The 26,611-nt window shown below is 47.6% G+C and overlaps 1 protein-coding gene across 2 annotated transcripts in view; it reads left to right on the plus strand.

The window, feature by feature from the left end:
* The first annotated feature begins 892 nt into the window (after positions 1-892).
* SLC25A25 (solute carrier family 25 member 25) overlaps positions 893-26,611 on the plus strand; it is a 33,323-nt gene continuing 7,604 nt past the window's right edge. Inside the window, exons 1-2 of one of the 2 annotated variants that reach the window (XM_052647920.1) lie at positions 893-1,147; positions 26,438-26,564. In XM_052647920.1, coding sequence (XP_052503880.1) covers positions 893-1,147; positions 26,438-26,564 — 382 coding nt within the window. Of the gene's footprint in view, positions 1,148-23,860; positions 24,090-26,437; positions 26,565-26,611 lie in introns of those variants that run through there. The other variant, XM_052647921.1, reaches the window with a different exon arrangement.

A 26,611-nucleotide genomic window follows, 5' to 3' on the forward strand; every position in this document is an offset into this window, starting at 1 on the left:
ACCCGCCCTCCCGGTTGGTCGCAGTTCAGACATCACATCGATCACTGGTTCTTTTGACCTGTCGCTCAGCTAAAGGGCACGCCTACCTACTGGAAGTCGCCTGATCATTGGTCTAAAGGTGTGTCTGTCGCTACAGAGCGCCCCACCCAATCTAGTCTTTACTCACCCCCATTGGAAAGTCGTCCTGTCGTTCAATCACCTGACTACGACTTTTACGCCGTTAAATTCAGCTATTTTATTGGTGGTTTAGGGAGTTAGATTACCAAAACCCGGAGGTTTCCTTGAGGATCCCTAGTGCTTTCGGCCTTGAGCCGTTGACCAGTTAACCTTTTTTTTTAATTCTACCCAGGGCGAAAACTTTGCCTTGGCAACCGCAGATCACAATCGCTCCTCAAGCAAATCCTATTTCCCATTGGAGATGACGATCTCTCCGTACACGACGGCTCCTCGCGTCTTTAGGATTCCGCTGGATAAACAGAGTTGCTAAATGGAAGTAGGACACGGGGCTTTCCGCCTGCCAATCACAGGACTTCTGCCTATCGCAGCGTGATTTCTTCTCGCCGGCCCGACTCAGCCAATCCCCGCCTCCCTCCGTTTGAATCGGCCCCAGGTTGAGCCGGGATTGCCCCTCCCTCTCCATTGATCCGGGTAGCCTAAGGCTGCGTGGGCAGTCCTCGGGGTGGCTCCGCCCCCCGGTGGCCGTTCTCGCCTGTGATTGGCCGGCATCGTACCCGGGGCGTGGCCATCCAGGCGGCGCGCAGCGAGGCGTGGCTCCCGGAAGCTGCCCATCCCGCCTGCTTGCCGGCATCGCAGAGCCTGCGCTAGTCGACCGAGAACTCCGGCGTGTCGTCCGCGCTCTCCCCGCCGGCCCGTCGCCCCAGCCTCGCGCCCGATGGTGAGCAGTGTGTTGTGCCGCTGCGTGGCTTCCCCGCCGCCAGACCCCGCCGCCTCCGCCTCGTCGTCCGCCTCATCGCCGGCGTCCGTGGACCCGTGCGGCGGCGCCGTCTGCGGGGGGCCGGACCACCGGCTGCGCCTCTGGAGCCTTTTCCAGACTCTTGACGTCAACCGCGACGGCGGGCTGTGTGTCAACGACCTGGCCGTGGGCCTTCGGCGCCTGGGACTACACCGCACTGAGGGCGAGCTCCGGGTAGGCAACGCGCACCCCTCCGCGCGGGCGGAGAAAGGACCCCCCTTCGCGCCCGAGCACCTCCGGGAGGTTCAGGTGACAGGTCTGGTCTGTGCGACCGGCTTCTCTGGCAGCCCTTTGGAGCTTGGCAGGCTTGGTGGAGGCCTCTCGGGCTGGCTGAGACCCCTGGATGACAGACTTGGACACCCCCATTTATGCCCTAGTGGGAGTAGAGCTCCTTCTTGGCCTCTGTGGGCGCTTGGGCTAGGGACGAGGGTGCGGGGATAGGCTCTCGCTGGGTACAGGTGGGTACCCTTTGGATATTCTGATGGCCGAAAATCCCCTTTTTGCCGGGGCTTTCCCCAAAGTAGAAGGCTAGGTCTCCAGAGTCTGCTGTATGTCACCTTCTGACCTCAAGACTTAAGCTTTGATGCTCCCCTCTACCCATCATTAATGGTTTCATCCATCCTCTTCCAGTGGCCCCACGTTTCCATGCCAGCGGTGGGCCCTGATCGGGTTCCTCTCAGAAACATGTGGGAGTTGGAAAAAATGGGAACTAGAGTTTCAGGCAGATCGTGCCATGTGGGTGGTAAGAACTGACAGTTCTTCTGGGTGACGCTCAGTTCCCTTTGACATGCTTATCCAGAAAATGGGATCAAGATCTCTTACAAGCTTGCAGATTAGAGTGAAAGAATCCAGGGGAAATTTTTTCCTAAAAGTGAAAGCCTGGCCCTCCTGGGAGGAGGCTTTGCTACTCTTGTTCTGGAGTGGCCTCCTGGCCAAGGGGGAAGGAGGGACAGAGATGTGCTGTCCTTTCTGTATGAAACCCTCAAGCAGAGGCTTTTCTTCCTCTTCTGTCTCCTGTGATATGTTTTCCTGTCTGACTTTGTAGCTGTAGCTGCCCTTTTCCAAGTATTTTGTTTATTGTGGCTTAGCCTGATGTATAACCTGGAGGAAGACTACTTTACCTAGCAACCTGTTTCTCTTGTAAGTTAGTTCCTTTGGTCCATTTGTATATACCGCAATTAGAGAATCTCATAGCTAAGTGTGAAAAAAGTTATTGGTAAAATGCCAGTGAATTTAAGCAATTTGTTTTTCAGGTAGGTGTACCTTAAGTTTTAAGCTCATGTTCAGAGTATCTTGGGTCAACATCCAAGCTATTCACCTACTTAGGATCAGCCTAGGGAGACCAAGGGTAACACTATGCAAGGTAGAATCATTGGGTTAAGTCCAACAGGCTTAGAAGCAAGATTTTTTTTTAAGTCTTTTCAAGTGAGTGTTACACAGAACTGAGCTGAATATTTTCTAGTCCGTAACTGATGAATAAATCACTTGGAAAGATGAAATGACTGAACTCAGAGTGTCTGTGACTTATGGGCTCAGGGAGGTGTGGGCCTAGGTGAGCCTTTCTGCTTCTGTGAACCTAGCCACCAGGTTACATGGAGGGCCTTGGGCTGCAGGAGTGTATTCAATGTTTACACCTCCACTGGAGTCAGTGTTTTTATGATTCATGGCACATCTGCCGTGGATCCAAATCTATTTTTTTTTTTGGTAGTAAATGTAAATTTTAAGGGCAAATAAGGTGAAAGTGATCATTTTCTTTCCAGTGTTGAAACTTTTTTGATTAACCAAAAGGAGCATAGCCCATTGGAGTCACACTGGCTCCACGATTTCTAACTCAGGGAGTAAGTTTCCTTTCAGTGTGTGGTTTTCGTACGGACTCTGCCTACTTCTACCAACTCTTTCAGCTGATGAATGTGAAATTATACAGCTTTGCGAGATTGGGAATGATTCATTTTATTCGTTTATTACCTGTGGAGGAATACAGGCTAGTCCTGCAAGCGCATAGTTTTAAGTATGAGAGAGAGAACCTGCCTTCTTGTGAATAGCTGGGCCACAGGAAGACACCCTGCCTCACGAATCCCCTTACCACTTCCTGCTGCAATAGTTATCAGTATTAGCTACACACAGAAAAACTAGTGCTGCAGTTTTGCAGAAGTAGCAAAGGCAAGAGAGAATTGGTGGTGGTGGTGGTGGGGTGCCCTTCAGTTCAAAATGGGTTACCTGCCACGGGAATAGGCACTGAAAAACACAACGTCCAACTCTGGCAGCTGCCCCATATAACCCACAGGACCAGTCTGAGGTGCTCGGGTTGGCAAAGGAATCAGCCGTGAGGGTTTTATCAGTGGGCGGCCGGTAAACCCCGGCCTTGTGACGACACAGAGCCTCCCACTAGCTTACCACCACTGGATTGAGCTTTCTTTAGAAATGAGCCAGCAGTTTTTGGCATCTCCCTTGGTTTCAGAAGAAATTGGAACAGTCGAGGAAAATTTACTTAAAATGGCAATGGGCCAGAGACACCAATGACAGCCAGCCAGAGAAATTTTCTTTGTAAAGGGCATGTGAGCAGGAAGCCTGTCCCGGGACAAAAGAAGGGAAGAGTTTATTAAAGACAGAAAGAAGATGACGACCACAGTAGCAGCTTTGGGAGATGAGACTCCAGCGAGAGCTAATTATAGCATTGCCTATTTAAGGCATTTTCATGTGACCAAACAAAAAATCTGTCTGAAAACAAATTTAAAACATAGGCTGGAACTCAGGCAGCCAATTAAGGAAAGAACCCAAGCTGGGTGACGTGTCAGCTGTTGTTCCTCTAGCTGAGGCTTGAGAGACTCTCCTCAGTGGCTGGTGTTTGATACAAGTGAGGATTCTAGATGATGGTACTGTCAAGTTTGCTGACTCAAGATACTTGCATGTGCTCCATCTAGTTTGAGCCTCACAAGGTGGCCTTGGGGAGAACTTGAAGAATGATCCTTTTATTTGGCTTACGGGATCTTTATTTGGCATGTGGGATCTTAGTTCCCCGACCAGGAATCGAACCCTCATCCCCTGCATTGCAAGGCAGATTCTTAACCACTGGATCACCAGGGAAGTCCCCATCTGTTTAGAACCACATCTTTTATTCCCAAAATAGGTTTCAGGATTATTCAGAGATTATCCTATCAAACAGGAGAGCCTGCCCTCTCCTAACTCTTTCCTTGACCTGAGCAGTGTATAGGAAGCAATCTCTGTTGACCTGGAATAATGTCAAGTTGGCATTGCTGGATCATATGCTACTGCTGGACTGTATGCCTTTTCAGTGTCTGGCCATTTGTGGGACAGGTATTTGCCTAAATAGTCACACTTAGGTTAGAGACTCTACAGAACAAAGACCCTTTTCCCTGGAAAGGGCGGAGACATAACTTGGCATAATAGAATGACACATTAGAAATGGAAAAATGCCATTCGCAGGCTAGATTGACTTTACATAATTAACTGATTATGTTATGTTGTAAAATTGGTTCCTGGGTTGGAGGAATTATCATCAACTCGGCTAGAAGATGTTTGTTTTTAATTAGTTGATATCTGGAAAGGTGGAGCCTGGTACCCTGATCCTTAGACCAAGTATTAAATAAGAACATACCAGAGTGGGCCTGACTTGGAGCTTCAGTGGGTGAATTCCTTTGATGTTCAAAGAGCCATCAATTGTTGAAGCCTCACAGAAACCACAGGGGAATGAGGGAAACAAATATTTTGCCAGTATTCATTTCTAGTCCAGCTGAGTACATAGCCGCGGGATGAATTCAGTGAATAAAACTGCACTCCAAGGGGACTAGTCTCATTAAATCTGAGCTGACTTTTCATTTTTAACCGTTTCTTCTTTCACTGATGTGAATTTGGCAGAGCCAAAGAATTTAGTCTTGGACGGTCACTGGTCATCGTAGGCCAGCCTCCCACCCAGCATTCCTCCAGTGATGTCCTCCTTTGCAGAGGACCATCCAGCCCTTTCCTTTGTGGACTGAGTTGGGGTCCATCTGAGTTCTTTCTCAGATCAGACTGAAGTCTGTCTCCTTGCGTCTGTTACCCATTTGCCCCAGGTATACCTTCAGGAACAACCTAGAAACGGGATCTAAGGGTGCTTGGAAACAGCTGTCTTACCGGAAGGCAGCTGTCTTCCTGTAATCCCGGCTGCTGCTCACTAGTTTTGCCCTTCTCACGTGTCCACACTTCCCTGCACCCTTCTCTGAGGCAGTGTGCCCTGGAGTTAAGACTACAGATTTTCCTTGCAAGTCCAAAACAGGGAAAGCAGTGGAGACGGAAAATAGACTAGTGGTTGCCTGGGCCAGGGAGTGGAGGGCAATGGAGAGCTAGGACAGTGATAGCTAATAATAAGTCTGGAGTTTCTTTTGAGGGGTGGGTTGGTGAGGGTGCTTTGTGAGGTGATGAAAGTGGCCTAAAACTGATGATGATTGCAAATATCCCTGAATATACTAAAAGCCACTGAATTAGACACTCAAATGGGTGATTTCCTTGGTTTGCAAATTATATCTCAATCAAACTTTTGAATAACCCAGCACAGGTTTTGCAGTATAAACCTGGGTTTGGGTATTGTCCTAGCTGCTTGCGAACTCTGTGACCTTGAGCAAGTTACTCAACCTCTCCAGGCTGAGTAGGAGGTTCAGTCTCCTTATCCTAGTGGGAGGAATACCTAGTTCAGTGGGCTTGTTGTGGGACTGAATTAAAAGAAGTTCATAAAGAACCTGCAACAGGGTTCAACCCCAAATGACCTTTTCCCAGGGAGTCTTTGAAAATAAAACGCCCAGAGTTGGGAGTAATCAGCTACATTTTTTTCTTAGGTTACTCAGGTGAAAAGTGGACTCGAAAGAAGGGATGTGGTTGTAAAGGGTGTGTCGGTAATAAAGGGTGTGCATCACAGTCTCCTGCCAGCTGATGGGGCTGCGGAAAACCTGGGCCCTGCAGCCTTTAGAAAGATTAAAACAGAAAAAAGAGAGAGAGAAAGAAACCCTGTCGGCAGGAGATTTCCAAAAAGCGGTCGTGTTACTCTACACACGATGATGTCTTTGGCCCAGATGTTTCCCAGGGTGGACCTGGGCCCCCGTGAGCACCGTTCTTGTCAGCCTGTTGTGCTTTCACAGATGATCTGGAAGCTTCAAGTAGAGCTTAACACCTTTGGAGATGGTCTCACTAACCTCATTAGTTTGTAGAAGTGGGACTGAGGTTCCGAGGTCGGGTTGGTTGAAGGCAGAGTCAGTGGCAGAACCCAGGATATTTGTTCTTGGCCCAATTTAGCTCAGCTTTTGCGGCCTCTGTCCTTCATGGCTGGCGGTACTTAAGTAGCCCTTAACACTTTGCAGCCTTTATTTTCAGTTTGTGACAGGCGTGTATCTGTGCCTTGACACCAGCTGAGTGTTTTAAGACCTCCCCCCATGGTGTTCAGGAAGCAATAGGTCCATTCTAGACTCTAAAAGACTCAACACAGCATCTAAAAAAAGAAGGGGTTCACTTAAGATGCACCTTCCTTTAAAGTAAATGAATAACAAAGGTAGGACGGAAGGCGCTTCTTATCTGCTTTAAACTCCTGGCCGGGAAGCTTGAAAAGAAGGTGACTCATGGCTTATGTTCTCAGAGTCGGGGGTGGGGAGTGGGGGTGGGGGGGGGGAGCGGCGGCGGGGGGGGGGGGGGGCCGGTTGCCCCGTGGCTCTCTCTGTTCCTGCTGCTGGTCTGTGAAGCTTCCCCCATTCCAGCCACCCCTGGCCTCCTGCCTTCTTTCTTGCGGCCCTCCCTCCTGGGCTGGAGTCTTCTTACCAAACACAAGGAAAAACCACCTCCACTGTGTGTGAAAACTTGCAAAAAAAGAAAAGAATTTTGAAATGCCAGTGGGAAAATAAAGAGCAGGGGATGGTTTGGACCACCCGGAATGAGCACAGAGTGTTGCCTCCTTGCCTTTGGTCCGACGCAGTTGAAGAGTCCTGCTGGTTAAACCCAGCCCACTACCATGCCCACCTTCACCATCCTCACCTGGCCTTTTTTCCATCCCTCCTGTTGCTTCTAGTTGATGGCCTTGGATTGAGTTTGAAATGGAAAGGCCTTTGAGGTTTGTCCAGGTCAGAGACGTTAAATAACTTGTCCAGGGTCTTACTGAAACACCTTATGCGGTCACGTAGGGCCTCTTCGATGGGAGAGATTACATCCCCATAGAAGCCTTTAGTGATACATTAATGGACATGGTTAACTTTTTTCCTTTCTGCCTTTACATCTTGGGTGGTTTTTTTTTTTTGGCTAGAGGCTTTTCTTTGAGCCTATATAAGCAATATAAAATAGGATCTGGTAAATGGTTCTGTAGCTAAAAACTTCCTCTTCTGAATTGTTTCTAAAGTGCTGACTTGATATAAACCAGTCATTCTTACATGGAGGTCTTCCATCTGCCCTTCACACCCTGAGCAGCTCTGATGTGTATTTGCTGAAGAAAGCAGCCGTCCATTTGGTGGGTTTCACACCCCTTGTGTGAGCTCCTCTCTCTGACGTCCTCCCCTAGGACAGAGAAGGAGACTGGTGACAGCTACATTCACACTCAGGGCTTCCCAGGTGGCGCTAATGGTGAAGAACACACCTACCAGTGCAGGAGACGTAAGAGATGCTGGCTCGATCCCTGTGTCGGGAAGATCCCCTGGAGGAGGGCATGGCAACCCACTCCAGTATCCTTGCCTGGAGAATCCCATGGACAGAGGAGCCTGGTGGGCTCCATAGAGTCCAAAGGGTCACAAAGAGTTGGATACAACTGAAGCGATTTAGCACAAATGCACGTGCATTCACACTCATTCAGATGATCTTGGTTTTAGAGGGCAATTCTGAAATCAGCTTTAAGAAACTGCAAACATCTACTGTTGCTTTAATAATCTGCTGGCTTGCCATTTCACGTGGGAGCGAAGAAGGACTAGGAAAGTGTGGCTTCCACGAGTAAGCTGAACATGTGCCCATGGTTTGGCTCCCACTGGTCAGTTTGGGTTGGTTGAGAAATTTCTGATCACTTTAGGTGACTTAGGGTGTTTATATGGCCAGGCTTAATACCATATTCTCCCCACCACCACCACCCCATCCTTCCCCCACTTTATACTTGACATCTATGGAATCTGAAAGGAGAATCAGGCTCCTATAAGAGCAGAAAAAGACGAAAAATTATGCTGTGTTTCTATTCTGTCTGTTTCTCCAGCTCTTTAATTTACATTCTATATCTCAAAACCCTACATTTAAAATCAGGTTAGTTTTGCACACCCCTGACTTCCTTTTAGAGAAAAGAAAAAGACATCTTTGTTCACAAGCATTGACCTTGAACTTGGGACCTCAATGGAGACTGGCTTTTCACCAGGAGTAAATAAGCGTCCAAAAAACTATTTCCTCTGTGGGGCACTTCTCTTTCCCATAGTCACAGGAGTCGCCTTCAGGGAGTTTCAGCCAAAGCTAGATTTTCTGGTTTTACTTCCTAAAATGGAAATAGATTAGGGGATTTCACCTTTTTCATTACTGTAGTTTTGTCGTCTTCAGTGCCAAAGGAGGCCAGTGCCTGGCTCCTCTTCATCATCTAATTGGGGGCTGAGTCGAGGGCAGGAAGCTGTTTAACAGTCCTGCCTGACGTCCTAAGACCCCCTCTGCCATGGGACGGCATGGGACAACACCCGCGATCTAAGCATTTAAAGTCTCCAGTTAACTCATTTCAGAGAAGGGTAAGTCACCTGCCACAGTGGTGCCTTTGAAACAGCAAATCAATACTACTAGTGTATAAAGAGATCCTTCACAGTCTTGTTCCTGCACCATTCAAAAGAATATATAAAAAAATATGTACCCCATTGCATATTAAGTTGGCATCTAAAAATTTTTGTCCCAAGTTTGGTAGCTGCAGAGGATATAATTTCTGGCCTACTGTGTATCTGGTTTCAGTGTTTTACTTTGTGGGTTTCAGTTTTGGTCAAAACCTTAGAGTTTTTTGCAGATTCGACCCATTCATGTGTTAGCCTCCACATAACCCATTAGCCAAGGCAGTTCTCATTTTCAAATCAAATCATTTGGCTTTCAGTCAAATAAAATCTGGCTTCATGTTTTTTGGTTAAAAGTAGTAGTAGTCACCCCTTTGACTACATCTCTTCTTAATGCTAATCATAATTCTAAGATAGATGGTTTGTAGGTAGCGAAACTGGTAAACAGCAGACGAGGGGCATTACCCTGGAGTCAGTCATGGGAGAGCGCTCTGCCCTGTTATAAGACTCCCTCAGGAACCTCCAATTGTCCTTTTCTGTGATGTCCCAGGGGCCTCTATACCCAGGGCAATTCATCAGGATACTTTAGAGTAGGTTCCCATTGGGAATCCATTCCATTAGAATTTGTTGTTTTCTCTGAAAAGTATAGGAGATCCTGAGACACACTTTTATCCCTAAGTCTGTTTTCTAGATTCTTGGAAGAGTGGGTTCCTTCTGCAGGTGATTACCCTCAGCTTAACCAGGCTCTGTTGATGCTTATAAATCTACAGTTGCAGGAGGGTTGTACTCTCTAGTCCTGTCTCTGGATATCAGGGGTCCCCCAAGAAAGTTAAGTGAGGTGGAGTTGTGTTATAGTGACTGAAAGAAATTAATGATCGACCATATATTGGTGATGCTGTCGTAGAAGGAAAGAGAGGAACTGCATTAACCCACAAGGAAATCAAAGGTACTAGAAAGGTTGCTTTAAAGTCAAAATATTGGCAAAGAATGCAAATTGAATATGTTTTCATTGATTGCTGTCTCAGGTGCTAGTCAAAGGAAATTTTAGGATAAATAGGCCTGGTCTCTTCCTTGCCTAGTTATTATTTCTTTTCTTTTGCTGACTTTGGATGTAATTTGTTCTTTTCTGGTAAGCAGAAACAGCTCATGGATTTAAGACCTCTCTTTTTGGGATGTAGGCATTCTCTTCTGAGTCCTGCTCTGGCTACATCCCACAAGTTTTGCTGTGTGGTGGTTTCATACCATTCAAAGTACTTTTTCATTTCTCCTTTGGTTTCTTCTTTGACACATAAGATTATTTCATTTCTGAAACACATAAGTTGCATTTCATTTCTGTTTCCCTGGTGGCTCTGTGGTAAAGAATCCACCTGCCAATGCAGGAAACACAGGCTCAATCCCTGGGTCAGGAAGATCCCCTGGAGAAGGAAAGGGCAACAAACTCCAGTATTTCTTGCCTGGGAAATCCCGTGGACAGAGGAGCCTGGTGGGCTACAGTCCATGGGGTCACAAGAGTCAGACATGGCGACTAAACAACAACAAATTTCATTTCTAAATATTTAAATATTTCCCAGTTATCTTTCTATCATTGATTTCTAACTTAATTCCACTGTGGTCAAAAATACATTTTGTACAGATTGAATCCACTTGTATTTAATTTAATGAGGCTTGTTTTATGAGCCAGCATATGTTCTGTGTGTACTTGAGAAGAATGTGCATTCTAGTCTTGTCCAGTGGAGCGTTTTATGAAGGCCAGTTAGGTCAGGTCGGTAGATAAGCTGTGGTGTTGTTCAGGTCTTCTGAGTGCTCACTCATTTTCTGTCTACTTGCTCCACCGTTTACTGAGACGAGGGTGTTAAGACCTGACTGTAATAGTGGATTTGACTCTCTTTTCCTTGCAGTTCTGTTGGGTTTTTACTTTCTGTCTTTTGAAGCTCTGTAATGTGGTCCTAAAACATTTAGGATTGTTATTGTCTATTCTTTTACTTTTAACCTATGTGTATCTTTATATTTAAAGTGTGTTTCTTATAGGCAACATCTAGCTAGATCTGGCTCTTTTGACCAGCCTGACGATCTCTACCTTGGCACCGAGATGTTTAAACCGTTTACATCTACTATTGTTACTGATACGGTTGAGTATAAATCGGCCATCTCGCTATTTGTTTTCTATTTGCACCACCTGTTCTATGTTCCTTTCTCTTTCTGCCTTCTTTTGGGTCGAAGAGTATTTATAATTTCACTTTATCTCTTTTGTTGGCTTACTAGTTATAACTTTCTGTCTCTCTCCCTGCACCGCCCCCCCCCCCCAACCTCTCTGTCTTCAGTGGTAGCTTTTGGAATTATAGTATACATCTTTAACTTATCACAACCTACCTCAACTGATATTATACCCCTTCATAAGCAGTTTAAGATTCTCTTTTACATTTTATTTATTTGTTTGGCTGTCTTGGATCTTTGTTACTGGGCGCGGGCTTCCTCTGGTTGACGTCTGCTGGGGGCTGCCCTCTAGCGGTGCACGGGCCTCTCGCCGCCGCAGCTTCTCGTTGCCGAGCACAGGCTCTAGGAGCGCGGGCTTCGGTGGCTGCAGTGTGTGGGTTCAGTCGTTGCAGCAGCACTCGGGCTTAGTTGCTTCTCTGCACGTGGGGCTTCCCACCTAGCTCGGTCGGTAAAGAATCCGCCTGCAATGCTGGAGACCTGGGTTTGATTCCTGGGTCAGGAAGATCCCCTGGAGAAGGAAATGGCTACCCACTCCAGTATTCTTGCTTGGAAAATCCCATGGACAGAGGAGCCTGGAGGGCTACAGTCCATAGGTCGCAAGAGTTGGACACGACTTAGCGCTATCTTTGTTTCTTTCAGCATGTGGAATCTTCCCAGGCCAGGAAGCAAACCTGTGTCCCCTGCATTGGCAGGAGGATTCTTATCCACTGTACCACCACCAGGGAAGTCCTAGTTTAAGAATATTAAACATTGTGCTTTCGTTTCTTTCTTCCCAGCCTTTGTGCAATGGTTCTCATACATTTTTACTTCTACGTATGTTATAAGCCACGCAGGCTGCCTCTGTGGCTTGTCTTTTTATGGGCTTCCCAGGTGACGCTAGTGGTAAAGAACCTGCCTACCAGTGCGGGAGACACAGGGACGTGGATTTGATCCCTGGGTCTGAAAGGTCCCCTGAAGGAGGGCATGGCAACCTGCTCCAGTATTCATGCCTGGAGAGTCCCATGGACAGAGGAGCCTGGTGGGCTACAGTCCAAAGAGTCACAAATAGTTGGACACGACTAAAACGAAGGATGCATGTTATAAACCCACAATACATTGTTTTACTTTTGCTTTAAATTGTCACTTATATTTGAAAGAGATTTAAACAATAAGAAGAATTTCTTTCTACCCACACAATTACCATTTCTAGTGCTTTTCATTCTTTTCATTCCATCCTTCATCTGGTATCGTTTTCCTTCTATAACATTTCTTGTAATACAGTTCTGCTGTCAGTAAATTCTTCAAGTTTTCGTATGTCTGGAAAGTGTTTTGCCTTCCTTTTGGATGGTATTTTTCTAGGTATAAAATTCTGGGTTAACAGTTTCTGATGGAAATCCCCTGTCATTTTTGTTTTTGTTCTGTAAGTAATGGGTGTTTTTCTCAAGGTGTTTTTTAGATTTTCCTCTTTATCACTGGTTTTCAGAAATAATTGTGATGTGCCTGACTGTAATTTTGTTTTGTTTTGACGTTCCTTATGCTTGAGGTTTATTGAGCTCTTGGGTCTGTAGGTTTTAATAAATTTGGATAAAACCTGGCCATTATTTATTTAAATATCTTTTCTATTCCCACCTCCATGAATTTCAGATGGGTGGATATTAGTCTATTAGCAGTTCTCCCACAGGTCACTAATGCATTTCTCTCTCTCTCATTTATGGCTTTATTTTTTCTATGTGTGTTTCCTTTTGGAAAGTTTCTACTGCTGTGTCTTCAAGTTCCTTAATCTTCTGCATTGGCCCATCTGCTGTTAAAACCATCCAGGTGTGTTTTTCATCTCAGACATTGTAATTTTCATCTAGAGCATCTGTAGTGTCTCTGTTTAACGTGCTGTATCTTTCTTGAGCATGTGGAATACAGTTATGACTTGTAATATCCTTCTGTCCTTATTCTATCATACCTGTCCCTTCCGGGTCAGTGTCAATGGATTGATTTCTCATTGTGGGACATCTTCTCTTGCTTCCTTGCATTGCTGTTAATTTTTTTAATGGGATTTTTATCTTGGATATTTTTGTATTCCTGTTAATATTCTTAAGCTTTATTCCGGGGTGCAGTTATTTAGAAACAGTTCGACTCTCTTGGGCCAGCTTTTTATAGCTTTGTTAGATCAACAAGAACAGCATTTAGTCTAGGGCCAGTTTTGCCCCTGCTATGGAGGCAAACCCTTCTGAGTACCCTTCCTGAACTTACCTATGTCATGAGGTTTTCCACTCCAGCTGGTGGGAACAGGAACTGTTCCTAGCTCTGTGATGCCTGTGGCCAGTTCTTTCCCCACTCACAGGCAGTTTCCTCATACTCACATGCTCTGACTCTCAGGGGCCCTCAGCAGAGCTCCAGACCTCACTCTGTCTGCAGCTCTGTCTTCTCTGGTTCTCTGCGCTGCAAACTCCAGCTGTCCTGGCCTCCCAGCTCCTGCTCTTCAGTGTGGGGAGACTGCTGGGCTCTGCTGGGTGTCCACTCTCTGCACGATAGCCTGGAAACTCTAGGCAGGAAACCTGGGCAATTGCAGGTCTCATTTGTTTAGAAATCTAAGGCATCCTGTCCTTTGTTGCCCAATGTCTTGAAAACCATCGTCTCACATTTTCTCTGTACATTTAGTTGTTATAGTTGGGAATGTGAATTGGTTCCTGTTACTCCATTTTGGCTGGAACCTGCCCTGAGTTGATAGCTTAGTTCTGTGGTACAGAGGAGTCCATTAAAGGAAAAACCAGTTACTTACTCAATAAGGGATTTCTCTTTTATTTGTAGATGAGGGCCCAAAAGATCACTAGCTGCCCCAATTCACCAGATTTTCAGTGCCTTAAAAAAAAGGATTAATTTTTAGTAGTGGATCTTTATTTAGGGATTTTTACCCTAGACTGGCCCTTCTTTTGTAGTAAAACTATTTAGTTCTGTGAACTCAAAGTCATTTTCTAGATTAAAATGCTAATTATATACTGTTCTAAGAGCTTTCATGTATTATTTAATTTAGTCTTCAACCAGCTCCATGAAGTACAGTCCTGTTACTGTCCCCATTTTGCTTATGAGGCTGTTAAAACACAGAGGGGTAAAGTAACTTGACCCAGATCTCATAGCCAATAAGTGATAGCCAGGATTGAACCTGGGGTCTGGCTCCAAAGACTAGACATTTAGTCAACACACAAAACTCCTTCTAGGTAAAACTGTTCTGTGTATCCAGCGAGAGGGCAACTGACATGGGCTCCTTAGCTCTCAAACAAGCATGGCAGTCTTGCTTTCACTTCTCGTGTTTTCTTTTTAAATAACGGCTGTATGTATGCACACATGCGTGCTTGGTCATACATGCTCATGATCTGGTTTCACAAGATATAAGAGGATACTCAGTGAAAATAAATCTCCCGTCTACCTTTCTCCCCTCAAACTCCCAAGTCCCCTCCCTCCCCACCCCAGACCATCTCTTTGGTTTTAGTATGTCCTTCCAGGGAGATTCCTCATGTATACAAGCATAGAAATAAACAGCAGCATACTATCCCCTTCCTTCTGCACATTGCTTTTTTCATCTAACAAGATATTTACAAGTCGTTCCATAATCGTAGATGTAGTACTGCCTTACTCTTTTTTTTTTGGTGAGAGGGGTGGTTTGATGTAGACCGTTTTTAAAGTCTTTATTGAATCTGTTACAATATTGCTTCTGTTTTATGTTTTGGTTTTTTGGCTGTGAGGCATGTGAGATCCTAGCCCAGGGATCAAACTCACACCCCCTGCACTGGAAGGTGATGTCTTAACCACTGGACCACCAGGGAAGTCCCTGCCGTACTCTTTTTGACAGCTGCCGAGCGCTCCATTGTGTGGAGGTGCATTAATTTAGACCTGCTCCCCTTTTAAAGAACTTAAAAATGTTTCCATTTGTGCTCATTCAGTTATGTAGGACTCTTTGTGACCCCATGGACCATAGGCTGCCAGGCTCCTCTGTCCATGGCATTATCCAGGCAAGAATACTGGAGTGGATTGCCATTTCCTTCTCCAGGGGACCTTCCCGACCCAGGGATTGAACCTGCATTCTCCTGTGTCTAACCTGTGCTATTGTAAATCAGGTTGCAAAAAATATCCTTATATTTTATCACATGTATGCATCCCATATATGTTAACATATGTATATGTGATTTCCCACATGTGTAAACATATCTGCAGGTTAATTCACTGAAAGTAGAGTTGCTGTCAGAGGGTTTGTGCTTTTGATATGCTGGTGAAGTGAAGCGAAGTCGCTCAGTCGTGTCCGACTCTTTACGACCCCATGGACTGTAGCCTGCCAGGCTCTTCTGTCCATGGGATTTTCCAGGCAATAGTACTGGAGTGGATTGCCATTTCCTTCTCCAGGGGATCTTCCCAACCCAGGGATCGAACCCAGGTCTCCCACATTGTAGACAGACGCTTAACCGTCTGAGCCACCAGGGAAGTTTGATATGCTGGTCAGTCAGTCAGTTCAGTTGCTCAGTTGTGTCCAACTCTTTGTGACCCCATGAATCGCAGCACACCAGGCCTCCCTGTCCATCACCAACTCCCGGAGTTCACTCAGACTCACGTCCATTGAGTCAGTAATGCCATCCAGCCATCTCATCCTCTGTTGTCCCCTTCTCCTCCTGCCCCCAATCCCTCCCAGCATCAGAGTCTTTTCCAAAGAGTCAACTCTTCACAGGAGGTGGCCAAAGTATTGGAGTTTCAGCTTTAGCATCAGTCCTTCCAATGAATATTCAGGATTGATTTCCTTCAGGATTGACTAGTTGGATTCCCTGCAGTCCAAGGGACTCTCAAGAGTCTTCTCCAACACCACAGTTCAAAAGCATCAATTCTTCGGCGCTCAGCCTTCACAGTCCAACTCTTACATCCATACATGACCACTGGAAAAACCATAGCCTTGACTAGATGGACCTTAGTCGGCAAAGTAATGTCTCTGCTTTTGAATATGCTGTCTAGGTTGGTCATAACTTTTCTTCCAAGGAGTAAGCGTCTTTTAATTTCATGGCTGCAGTCACCATCTGCAGTGAGTAAATTGTCCTCCAGCGAGACTGCACTGGTTCACACTCTTATAACAGCACATCAGGATATATGTTTTCCCAACACAGTCTATTAAACTTTTTCCATGCTGTGTTTTTTTTTTAAATAATGGTTATGAACACCCTATCAGAGAGTTGCCTTTTCAAGAGATGGCGTGACACTGCAGTTTGTCTTAGTAAATGAAGAAACAAATGACCAAAGATTAATTCCCTTTTATTCATGATCGTTTACTCAGTTGAGTCCACAGCCTTCACCTATGCCTGGTCCTGAGTAAGAGGGCTAGAAAGATCTGTGACTTGATCCCTGTAGAGGGAGCCGCAGAGGAGAAACGACCGTGATAGAGGGCGCGCCGTTTGTGTTCCGCACAATTGCAGAGAATGGGATAACTGAACAGGGGAAGGGTTGCCGGATGTTTTAGGAAGCGTTGCCTGGATCTCTTGATCGTATTAAACCTGAGGGGGAGTGTCATCCCGGAAGCAGCCAGTTGGAAAGGAGGAAGCCGGGCTCCTCCATGTGGATTCCGGGACGCTGGAAGCCCCTCTGGAGGTTGCCGCGGGCACCTCCCTGCAGAACTGCCGGCCGCATGCGGGAAATCGGCGGGCTGTGATTGGAGGGACGTTGCTGGTGGGGATAATGAACCCGGTAGTGTCGGCAGAGGCGATTGGCCGCGCCCTGCTGCAGTGAGAATGCAGGCTTGGATGCTCGGGTGCTCGCCGCCGGTGTGATGCTGCTCCTTAGTTCAGAGAGGACAAGCTGAATGATCCGGAGCTAGAAGAAGTTGGTTTCTGCCTCGGGAGAGGTCTGTCGGGCCATCCGCCTTTTCTTTCTTTTTTTGCCAAAAAACCAAACCTTTGATCACAATCCACCTGCAAAAGTGAATTTTTATTGGAAGAAGCTCCAGCGGCTCTCTCGTGGCCAGCAACCCCCCGACGGGGCTCTCAGAGTGAGCTGCTTCGCAGGCAAGGCACGACAGCAGTGAGAAGGCAGGAAGCAGCCACCGCAGGCAGAGCTGCCAGCCCTCCCAACTTCTCAGGCTAGTCATCCAAGTAGCTGTGTAGCCAGAGACCTTCGGTGTTGTGGTCACAGCCCTCAAAAGTGAGCGGTCACTGGCGGCAACGTGGGGAGCAAGCCGGAATGTTTCAGATGCTGTGGCATTTTCTGTCTAGCTTTTTCCCCAGGGCCGGGTGCCAAGGCTCCAGAGAGGGCAGCGGGAATGAAGCCAGAGGCACCCCGGCCCCGGCTCGGAGAGACCAGATGCCAAGCTTTTTGGGGAAGCAGGACGGAAGGGCTGAGGCCACGGAAAAGAGACCCACCATCTTGCTGGTGGTCGGACCTGCAGAGCAATTTCCTAAGGTAATGGCAATGTCGAGAGGACCTCCTAGGTGACGGGCTGGCCTGGAGAAAGCTGGAAAGTGGGGGAGGAAGAGAAAACTTATGAATGGATTCATTTGGTACTAGGGGCCTGGGGAGAAGTGTTAGACAATAAAGAAGCCCAACTTTAGTCCAGTTTCCCTGTGGCTGCTGCACCAGCTTGATTACCTTACGTGACCATTTCAGAGGCCATTTGAAGAAGGAAGGTGGAATGCAATGGGAGATATACCCTAGGATGTGTCACTGTGGCCCCAGAAAGCCATTTGAAAGGAAGGGACAGTTACAGTGTGTCTTAGGTATTAGCATTTTAAACAGCTCAGGGAGGATGAACCTCAAGTGGGCCACAGAGCAAACGTTCGAAGGTGAACCCAGGTGCTGGGAACTAGGGAGGACCAGCCTGTCCTGCATCCCGAAGGTCAGACCCTCTGCCTTGGTGGGCAGAGGACCCATCTTACCTTTCCATTGGGGAGGAGGGGAGCAGGGGGGCAGAATTGAGGCTGGAGGCTCAAGGCACAGAGGCCGGTAGTCCTCTGGAGTCCTAAGGTCTGCTGAGTGCGGGGGTCTCCCATCCATCTCACGCCTTGAGTATGGGTTATGTCATCTGATCCCCATTTCACAGATGAGGAAACTGAGGTGGAGAAAGGTTAAGTAACTTGCCCAGGATTAAACAATAAAGGAAGGGCAGAGGTGAGATTTCACTCTAGTCTACCTGGAACTTTGCCCTCTACTGCCTCGCCTTCCGTTAAGAAAGCCACGGGGACTACTCCTGTTCTGTTCAGGATTAGAACCAAAAGGCTGCTTGGCTGTGGTTTCTCCCACCTGAGGTAGCAATGCCGGGTCCACCTCCTGAGCCTTGGTTACTTTGGATTTTTTCTCCTTTCTCAAGGTAAAAATCAAGTGGAGAAAGGAAAGAGAGTCTGCCCTGTGCGTGGCACACTGTAGAGTCCAGAAAAGGTTCTACTGGGTTGAATTGCCGCATTTACGAAACAGATGTTCACGTTTTCTTTGCTCAGTGGGAGGGACCTTTTTTTTTTTTTTTTTTTAAATTTATTTCTTTGCCTGCCCTGGAGCTTAGTTGTGGCATGCAGGATCTTTAATTGAGGTATGTGGGGTCTAGTTCCCTGACCAGGGATCGAACCCAGGCCTCCTACGTTGGGAATACGAAGTCTTAGCCACTGGACCACCAGGGAAGTCCCGGGAGGGACTTTTAATGACGCGACTTTTGCTGTAGTTGCAGGTTAAGCAATGAGAAAAATCTTTAGTCTGTGCTCAACCACTGGCAGCAGGGGTCTGAGTGTCTGTACTGTGCCTGAGGCATGACAGGTGTCGCTCTCTACCTTTCAGTCATTTTAGAGGCACTTGGAAATGGCTGCAGGGTTTTCTGTTGGAAGGAACTTTTATCTCCAGACCTGCTTGCCTATAGTCAAGGGATTATGGGATTGGCCGGCTCCCTTTTAAATTCACCCACTTTTTACTTTAATAATTAACTGCTCCATTTCCCAGACTCATACTGACTGGCACCCCTTGCCAGCCCTCCCCCCTCCGCCTGGGCTGGTTGGCATTAGAACTCTGTTCTGAACAGCTTCTTTCCTGACCTACAGAATTGGGAGCAAGGCGGGCTGGAATGTAAGACCCACACCTCTCACTGGCACTTCTCCCCAAAAGGGACATGAATCAGCTGGCTGGGGCTCGGGGGAGCCCCAAGAGGGAGGTGGATCAGCCGGTTTGGTTTGAAGCAAGCAGGAAAGCACACCTGGGCAGTGTGGACCCTTTAAAGGCAGATAACTAAGAACTGGAGTAGCGGTTCAGCAGTGTGTCCTTTTCCAGCGCAGCTGCTCTTGAAGGTAGAGGGTTGAGGGTTGTGATCTTTGGCCGATGGGGCCTAGCTCGCTGTTTCTCTGTCATTCTCTCAGGCAGAGGCTGCTGCAACTGCATGGAAACTGGTGGAGACATTCACCTTGGTTCTCAGGCTTCTCAGTTTCCCAGCATTGCTACTCTGTTTAATTCTCACTTCCCTCTTTTAAATATGTCTGCTAGTGAGTCAGGTTCCTGCAAGTTTTTATTCTAGGAACTGTTCCAGTTTCCACCGTTTATCTTTGTCTTCCAGTTGATCTGCAGTTGGAGAAGAAAGCCTTTAGTCTGGAGTGGGAGGTACCCCAAGCTGCATTCAAGCTTTCAGATCCCGAGGGGCCGTCTCCTCAGAAGCTCAGAGAATTTTTGCTCATTGTGTGTCTAATTGCCAAGTGCAGACAGGTTTCATTGGAAACCAGCTCCATGGGCTGTCATGGCAACCCGATCGTCAAACGACACTGCGACCGACCGCAGCAGCAAATGAGGCTCTGAGAGCCTTACGGGTGGGCGGGGCTAGAGTAGCCGGATGCTGGCAAGGCTCCTTCGCATATTAATATTTTGGGCTTGGTCTGAGTCATCAGAGGGGGGCGGCGGAAATGCTTTATGAGCTAATGCCACACTCCCAAAGGTACTCTACTTGCCCTGTTCTTACTCATGGTATTCCAGCTCTTGTGGGAAGCACCTGTTTCTCTGGTATGAAACAGTAGTAGAACAAGGAAAGCCTGTGGGGTCGGCCCATTGGCAGGTCTGAAGGTGAGAAGATGCTCGTGAGAGGAATTGCAGATTAAGGGAAATGAAATAGCACTGAATTCTCAGGGGTCGGGAGTGACTGTTGTCATTTCCCAGGACCAGTTGTTAGAGGAATGGACTTTGGAAGAAAGGAGACAAACATGGATCTGGGTCACAAAATTAGAGCAGGTAAAGAGAGCATAGAAGGCGGGAGGGGGAGAGTGCATTACACTCAGGGGTTCAGAAACGCCTGGGGCTGGTGTCAAACATCCTACTTTATGAACCCCTTTTTTTGGCCATGCCACCTGACATGTGGGTTTCCATGGTGGCTCAGATGGTAAAGAATCTGCCTGAATTGCGGGAGACCCGTGTTCAGTCCCTGGGCTGGGAAGATTCCCCTGGAGAACTGAATGGCAACCCACTCCAGGGTTCTTGCCTGGAGAATCCCAGGGCAAAGGACAAAACTGCAGGCTGCAGTCCATGGGGTTACAAAGAATCAGACACAACTGAGCGACTACACTTTCACTCTCACGTGACGTGTAGGATCTTAGCGCCCCAACCAGGGATTGAACCCGTGCCCCCCGCAGTGGAAGCAGAGTCCTAACCACCAAACCGCCAGGCAGATCCCGAGCCCTGCTTTATTCTTCTTCCTTATTTGTATTTCCCACGTGTGTGTTTAGCACTGTAACAGGTAGAGTTTCTTGTGGCTTTTTTTTTCTTAGCTAAGGCTAAAATTGCTCCCCCATACCTGCCACCTCCCGTGTGAGGTCCTGCTCATTGTAATGCTCAGGGTCAGGCTGAGGAAGTGTTCTTTCAAAACTGAATTCTAAAATCTCTTTATGGCAGTGTCAGGCTTGGGTGCTGATTTACATGGCTGTTGTAACAAGAGCCGGGCCCCGGGTGAGCCTCAGCCCCGCTGCCAGCTGGCTCTGGGGCCTGAGCAAACCAGGTGGCCTCTCCTGGTCTGATTGTTCTTCTCAGAGATTAAGAGGTCACCCCAGGGCCCTTCTGGGGCCCAGTGTCTGTCATTCCAGGGAAAGAACATTTGCCTTGGAACTCCAGGTGCCTGGAGGTCTCAACTAGGAAGTTGCCATTTCTGTGTGACAGAAGAACTCTGCATGACCTGTGCAACTCAGGGGGGTGGATGGTTTAAATAAATAAGCAAACGCCAGTGTACGTTTGTCCAGTGAAGACATTCTGTTGGACATGAACACGGTTGCAAAACAGAAATACGTTGGAGCTCTTTTTTAAGAATAACATTGGAATAGAATTAATATAAGCGTTGTTAAGATCACATCTTGACAAGCACATGTAGAACTTTTCAGAGAACATTTCTGACCCAGGTGGTACCATTGGTCTGTAGAATGATGAGCCCTGTTATGATCAGGAAGATTCCATCCTGTTTATTGTAGAAGATAGTTGCCCTTGTTTGATAATGCTTTTTAAATTTATTTTTTAAATTATGAAAATATGATAACACATTTACAGGAGATTTGGAAAATATATAACAAGGTTACATATAGATCATTTCTTTTAAGTATTGATTTCACTTTCATATGACTTTGTTTTCAAATCTCTTTTCAGGTGTGTAAATATGTCATAAAACTCAGTGGTAACAAAAGAAAAAAAAGCCCTCAATGGTACAGTTATGTTTACCACCATTATTTGACAAACATAGTTTAGTAGAAAATGAATATCTCCAATTTAACAACTTACTCGTTCAGTCAAAATATTTGCCATTTTGTATTGGAAGGATTATAGTCATCATTGAAATGAAACACTTCAACAGATCTGTGTAATTTGTTTTCATTTCAGAAGCATACATGAATAGTTTTAAAAAGAAGATCAGCAGTTAAAGTTCAGCTCTTTTATTTATAAATGTGAACTTCCTTTAAAATAAAAGTAATAATACAGTATCTTGTTGAGGTAGACAAAATGCCCTGAGGACTCTTTATTTGCAGACACTTGGGAAACCAGACCTAAGGTCTTCATTGAGAATGGTCATGTTTGTTCCTTGGGGTCTTAGAGCCCTGCCAAGTATGATTCATTCATTCAGAAACTGCTTCTATCAGGCACCTTCCGTGATCAAGGCAAGGGCTCATTCCAGACAAGGAGGTATAATAGCCCTGCCTTCGGGGACCCCAACAGTAGAGATAAGATGTATGTTAAAATAGCTCTAAAGCAGAACATTCTGGCTTGGGTGGGTTAACACACAACTGAGTGACTTGGATTTAGGTGGAGGCTGAGGCGGCATTTGCCCAAATAATCCTGAGCTGCCTCTGAGTACATCATTGGATCCACCCAAGTGAATGGATAAAACAGCCCAAGGCCTGTTTTTACAGACTTACCCTGAGATCTCTTTAGAAGGGCTGAAACATGGGGTCAGCCAAAAAGTTCTTTCGGGTTTTTCTGTAGCCTCTCACGGGAAAGCCAAATGAACTTTTTGGCCAATCCCATAATATAAGTTACTAAAATCTGTTTTATACTGATGTACGTAAGCATCAGCATCTTGTTTTCAGAACCTTTTTCAAGTTCTTAACAAAAAGATTTTTAGTGAATTTAAGAAGTTCCTTTCACTTCTGTGGATCAACAAATGATAAAAATCCATTTTTAACCCATCCTGGTAGTGAGGGTTTGTCTGTATTAGGAAGTAGCGCGCTGTAGATGGAACAAGGCGAGACGGATTCCTTTTTCATCTCTGTGACATGGGCTCTTCCTCTGCAGCACGAATCTGACAACTTCAGTGTGAAGGGACGAGGTGGAGGTGGTGGGGTGGCCCTTAAATAAAAATCAGATCTTGACTCTCCAGGACCTGAGATTTTTTTTTTTTTCCTCATCCTCACCTCATTGTTCTAGGGCAGTGTTGTTCAGAAGAACTTTCTGTGCTGATGGAAATGCTCGGTGAATCCATGTGACTGTCAAGCCATGCGACCCATGCAGAAGGAAGTGAATTTTTCATTTTATTTTGATTTATTTAAAATTGAGGATTTCCTTGGTGGTCCAGTGGTTAAGACTCCCTGCATTGGAGACAAGGGTTCCATCCCTGATTGGGGAACTTAAGATCCCCACATGTTGTGGTGCAACCAGAAATAAATTAATGAAAATAAAATTGAAAAAGTTCTGTATTGAGCAGCACGGTTCTAAGCTGAAAAGCTCCAATCCACTGAACTTTGGAGCGTTCTGAGTGAACGTGGACTCTGAAGACTACTTCCATGGGTCCTGAGTGAGGCTCAGGCTGACCCTAGATTGGTGCTGCTAAGAAGTCCCCCCCCAGCACAATGACCTTAGCCCAGGGTGTCCTCTTCCTGCCCCACCCCCCCAACGTCAGCCTCTCCACACTTGGCGGGGTCTCCAGGCAAAACCCGCAGAAGGGGTGCTCATGTGCAAGGTGGCCTGGGAAAGTAAGGTCCCTGGAGCCAGCCAGGTCAGGAGCAGCTCCGGGACAGATGAATGAGCCCCCCTACAATTCCATGGGACCCCTGCCAGCATCTCCCCCACCACCCCTGACTTTCTGCCCTCACAGCTAAACTGGACCCATTCAGTGAGCCCTGATTTGATCTCTGCCTCCACTAATTTTTCTGCTGGAAATGATTTACTAAAGGGAGAAACTACGGTATTGTGTGACGCGTTTGGGGACCTTGTGGAAAAAAACAGACCAAAGGCAGTTTGTTTGTTTGGAGGGGTTGGCAGCTGGTGGGTGAAGGTTTGTTTGGGGGGCAGGGCCGAATGCGCTGCCTGACTAGGAAGGGTTAATCAGGGAGCTGGTGACGTCAGTCCTGATCTTTATCCCCTGGCACTGGGGCAGTGCCCGCCTCCTCACGGGGCTGTGTGCTCATTGGCTGTTGGCTGGAAGTACAGTGAGCAGACTTTTTTTTTCAATTAAGCCAAAGGGCAGGGCTGAGGCAGCCAATGACAGCTGCGCCCCAGCATATCTTGTGCAAGTGTGCCGGGGCCAGGCAGCATTCCCGGCGTCCACGCCGCCTGAAGCAGCTCCCGCCAGCATGCTCTGCCTGTGCTTGTATGTGCCCCTCATCGGGGAGGCCCAGACCGAGTTCCAGTACTTCGAGTCCAAGGGGCTTCCCGCCGAGCTGAAGTCCATCTTCAAACTCAGCGTCTTTATCCCCTCCCAGGAGTTCTCCACCTACCGCCAATGGAAGCAGGTCTGTACCGGGACACAGAAGGCAGGTGGGCGGGCACTTCATCAGCATTGACTCAGTGAAGGCCCGAGCTGGTAGAGGGTCCCATGCCTCCAGCTCGCTTGATTTCCAGCCATGCCAGTTTTTCCCCAGCAGGCGCATGGCTGTAGCTGGCTACAGGGCTGCGTCACGGGAGAGACTGGCTCTCATGTGACTTCCAAGGGAGGCTGGAATTATAGGGGAGGCACTTGTGGAAGAGGGAAAGGAATTTTCTTGCGGAGAGTGGGTGCGGGGCAGTGCAGGGCCAGAAAGTGGGGGCGTGGTCTGGCTGCTGCGGGGGGTCTTTCTCTGAGCTGAGGGGAGGGGAGAGGCCCCTCTTGGAGGCACAGGAGTTGGAACTGTGGCTGCAGAGGCTAGAGGTGACAGGACTGTGCTCTGGGTGAAACAGACCAATGGGCAGGGGTGAGGGGACCTTCCTAGGGGGTCTCTTTGGAGCCGGAGGCAGCAGAGATCATTACCATTTTAAATACGGGGAAACAGCTACAGCGTCTGAGAGGGTCGCCTCCTCCTACAGGGACACCCCAGCTTCGCCAGTCAGCAGACCCCTTGCTGTCCCCTGGTTCTCATGGGGTGGCAGTGGCGGTCAGAGTGTGCGCAGGGGGTGATGACGTGCTTATCCTAGGAAGGAGACCTGACTAGGGTAGAAGCGAGGGTTTAGACTGTTTTGAAACCAGCCGCATGAGCATGTTCTTGGGTTGTCTGTACCCCGGCACCCACCCCAACAAGTCACATGGATCACACTGGTGCCAGAGCAACGCAGATCCCAGCGAGCTTCGTTCCTCGCGTTCGCCTCCTCCCTAAATGACTTGCAGGTTCTACTTCCACTCCTCTCATAAAACTAGGATGATTACCTGTGTGTCATCTGTGTCATTCTCGAGTAGAAATGCCTGCAGGAAGTTAACCCGAGTCCACAGAGTTGATAGAACATGTACCAGCATCTGTCTCACATTCCAGTCACACCCCCGAGCTGGTCTTTGGATCATGTTAAGTGACACAGTATCCGGAGAGGACCAGCTAGCCAATGATCCATCAATTTCCAAATCCACCGGCTCAGAAGACTTGGAAACCCACAATGGTTTGTGGATAGAGGATGTTATTTCTCGCTGAGAGAATTGGGCAACGCAAGGAGACTCTACCCATTTTCTTTAGATTTTTCAGTCCTAGTTTTGGGGTGTTGCTGGGTTGGAGTGACTCATGTATATTCCCCACCTTCTTGAGATTAACCTTTACAATGGCAGCAGGCTCTCTCAATAGAGGTGACTGGAATCCAACAGGCCTGGCTTGAATGCCGCCTACCACTTCCCTAGCTGCATGACCTTGGATAAATTACTTAGCCTCTCAGAACTTCTGTTTCAGACTCTGAAAAGTGAGGGAAATGCCAGCCCCCCACCTCTTAGAGATATTTGCAAGGATTCATCGGATTACTCAAGGTAAAGCATTTAGCAGGACCTGGGGTACAAGCCAAGTGCTTGTGCTTTTGTGGAAAACTTCCAGTTGCTGAGCATCCAAAATGGGCTACAGCTGCTTGAACCAAGCTCATCTCTAAGCACAGGTGCAGATTTCTGGACCCTCACTGCCAAGGAAAGGGTCTCTTAAAGCCCCTTTGGGTTACCGAACTATTCCTGAGTCAAGCTGCCCTGCTTTCCAGGGCCTGGTTAATAAGGAAGCTGAGGTTGGTTACAGCATCTGGCTCCCCCGAGATCTGAGACAGTCAGCGCCTTCAAGCACAGGCCCAAAAATAGTTCCTGTGGGTCGTAGCACTTCCCCAGCCTCCAGAGTTCTCTCTGACGGTGTCTCCACCAAGCAGGCCTTGGCTGGGGCCAGCTCTGCCCTGTACCTTTACCCGGGTCACCCCCGACTGTTCTTGGGCCAGTGCCACTGTTAAGAATAAAAGCGCAAGGTGCAGAGTTTCTGCAGAAATCTGGAGCTCCGGGGCCACCCCGCATGTGGGCAGAGGGCACATGGGGCTGAGGCCTGGCTCCAGGGACAGTGCCGCAGGGAGCCGGGCAGCTAACCGGGTGAAACCAGAAAGGCTCAAGCCCACCATTGTCGGCCTCTGTCTGAAGAGCTTCTCTCAGGGACTGATTTTTTCCCTTGTCAATCGCGAGGGAAGCACGGCGGGCTCTCGGCTGGGTTCTGGCCGGCCCTTGGGCATCCAGGCAGTGACCCTGGGAGTGGAGGAGGGGAAGTGTCTCGGGTCACCGGGCCACCTCATGGATGAGCAGTTGTTTTCCCGAGGACGGGGCACCACGGGCGGGAGAAGCTGGTGTTTGAGCCCAGGGACGAAACCTTTCTTTTCTTTTCTTTTCTAGAAAATCGTACAAGCTGGCGACAAAGACCTCGATGGGCAGCTAGACTTCGAAGAGTTCGTCCACTATCTCCAAGATCACGAGAAGAAACTGAGGCTGGTGTTCAAGAGTTTGGACAAAAAGAATGATGGTGAGCATTGTCCCCAGGGCCAGCAGCTGCCCGGCAGTCCTGGGCCT

The sequence above is a fragment of the Budorcas taxicolor genome, chromosome 11, assembly GCF_023091745.1.
Source record: "Budorcas taxicolor isolate Tak-1 chromosome 11, Takin1.1, whole genome shotgun sequence".
Lineage (NCBI taxonomy): Eukaryota > Metazoa > Chordata > Mammalia > Artiodactyla > Bovidae > Budorcas > Budorcas taxicolor.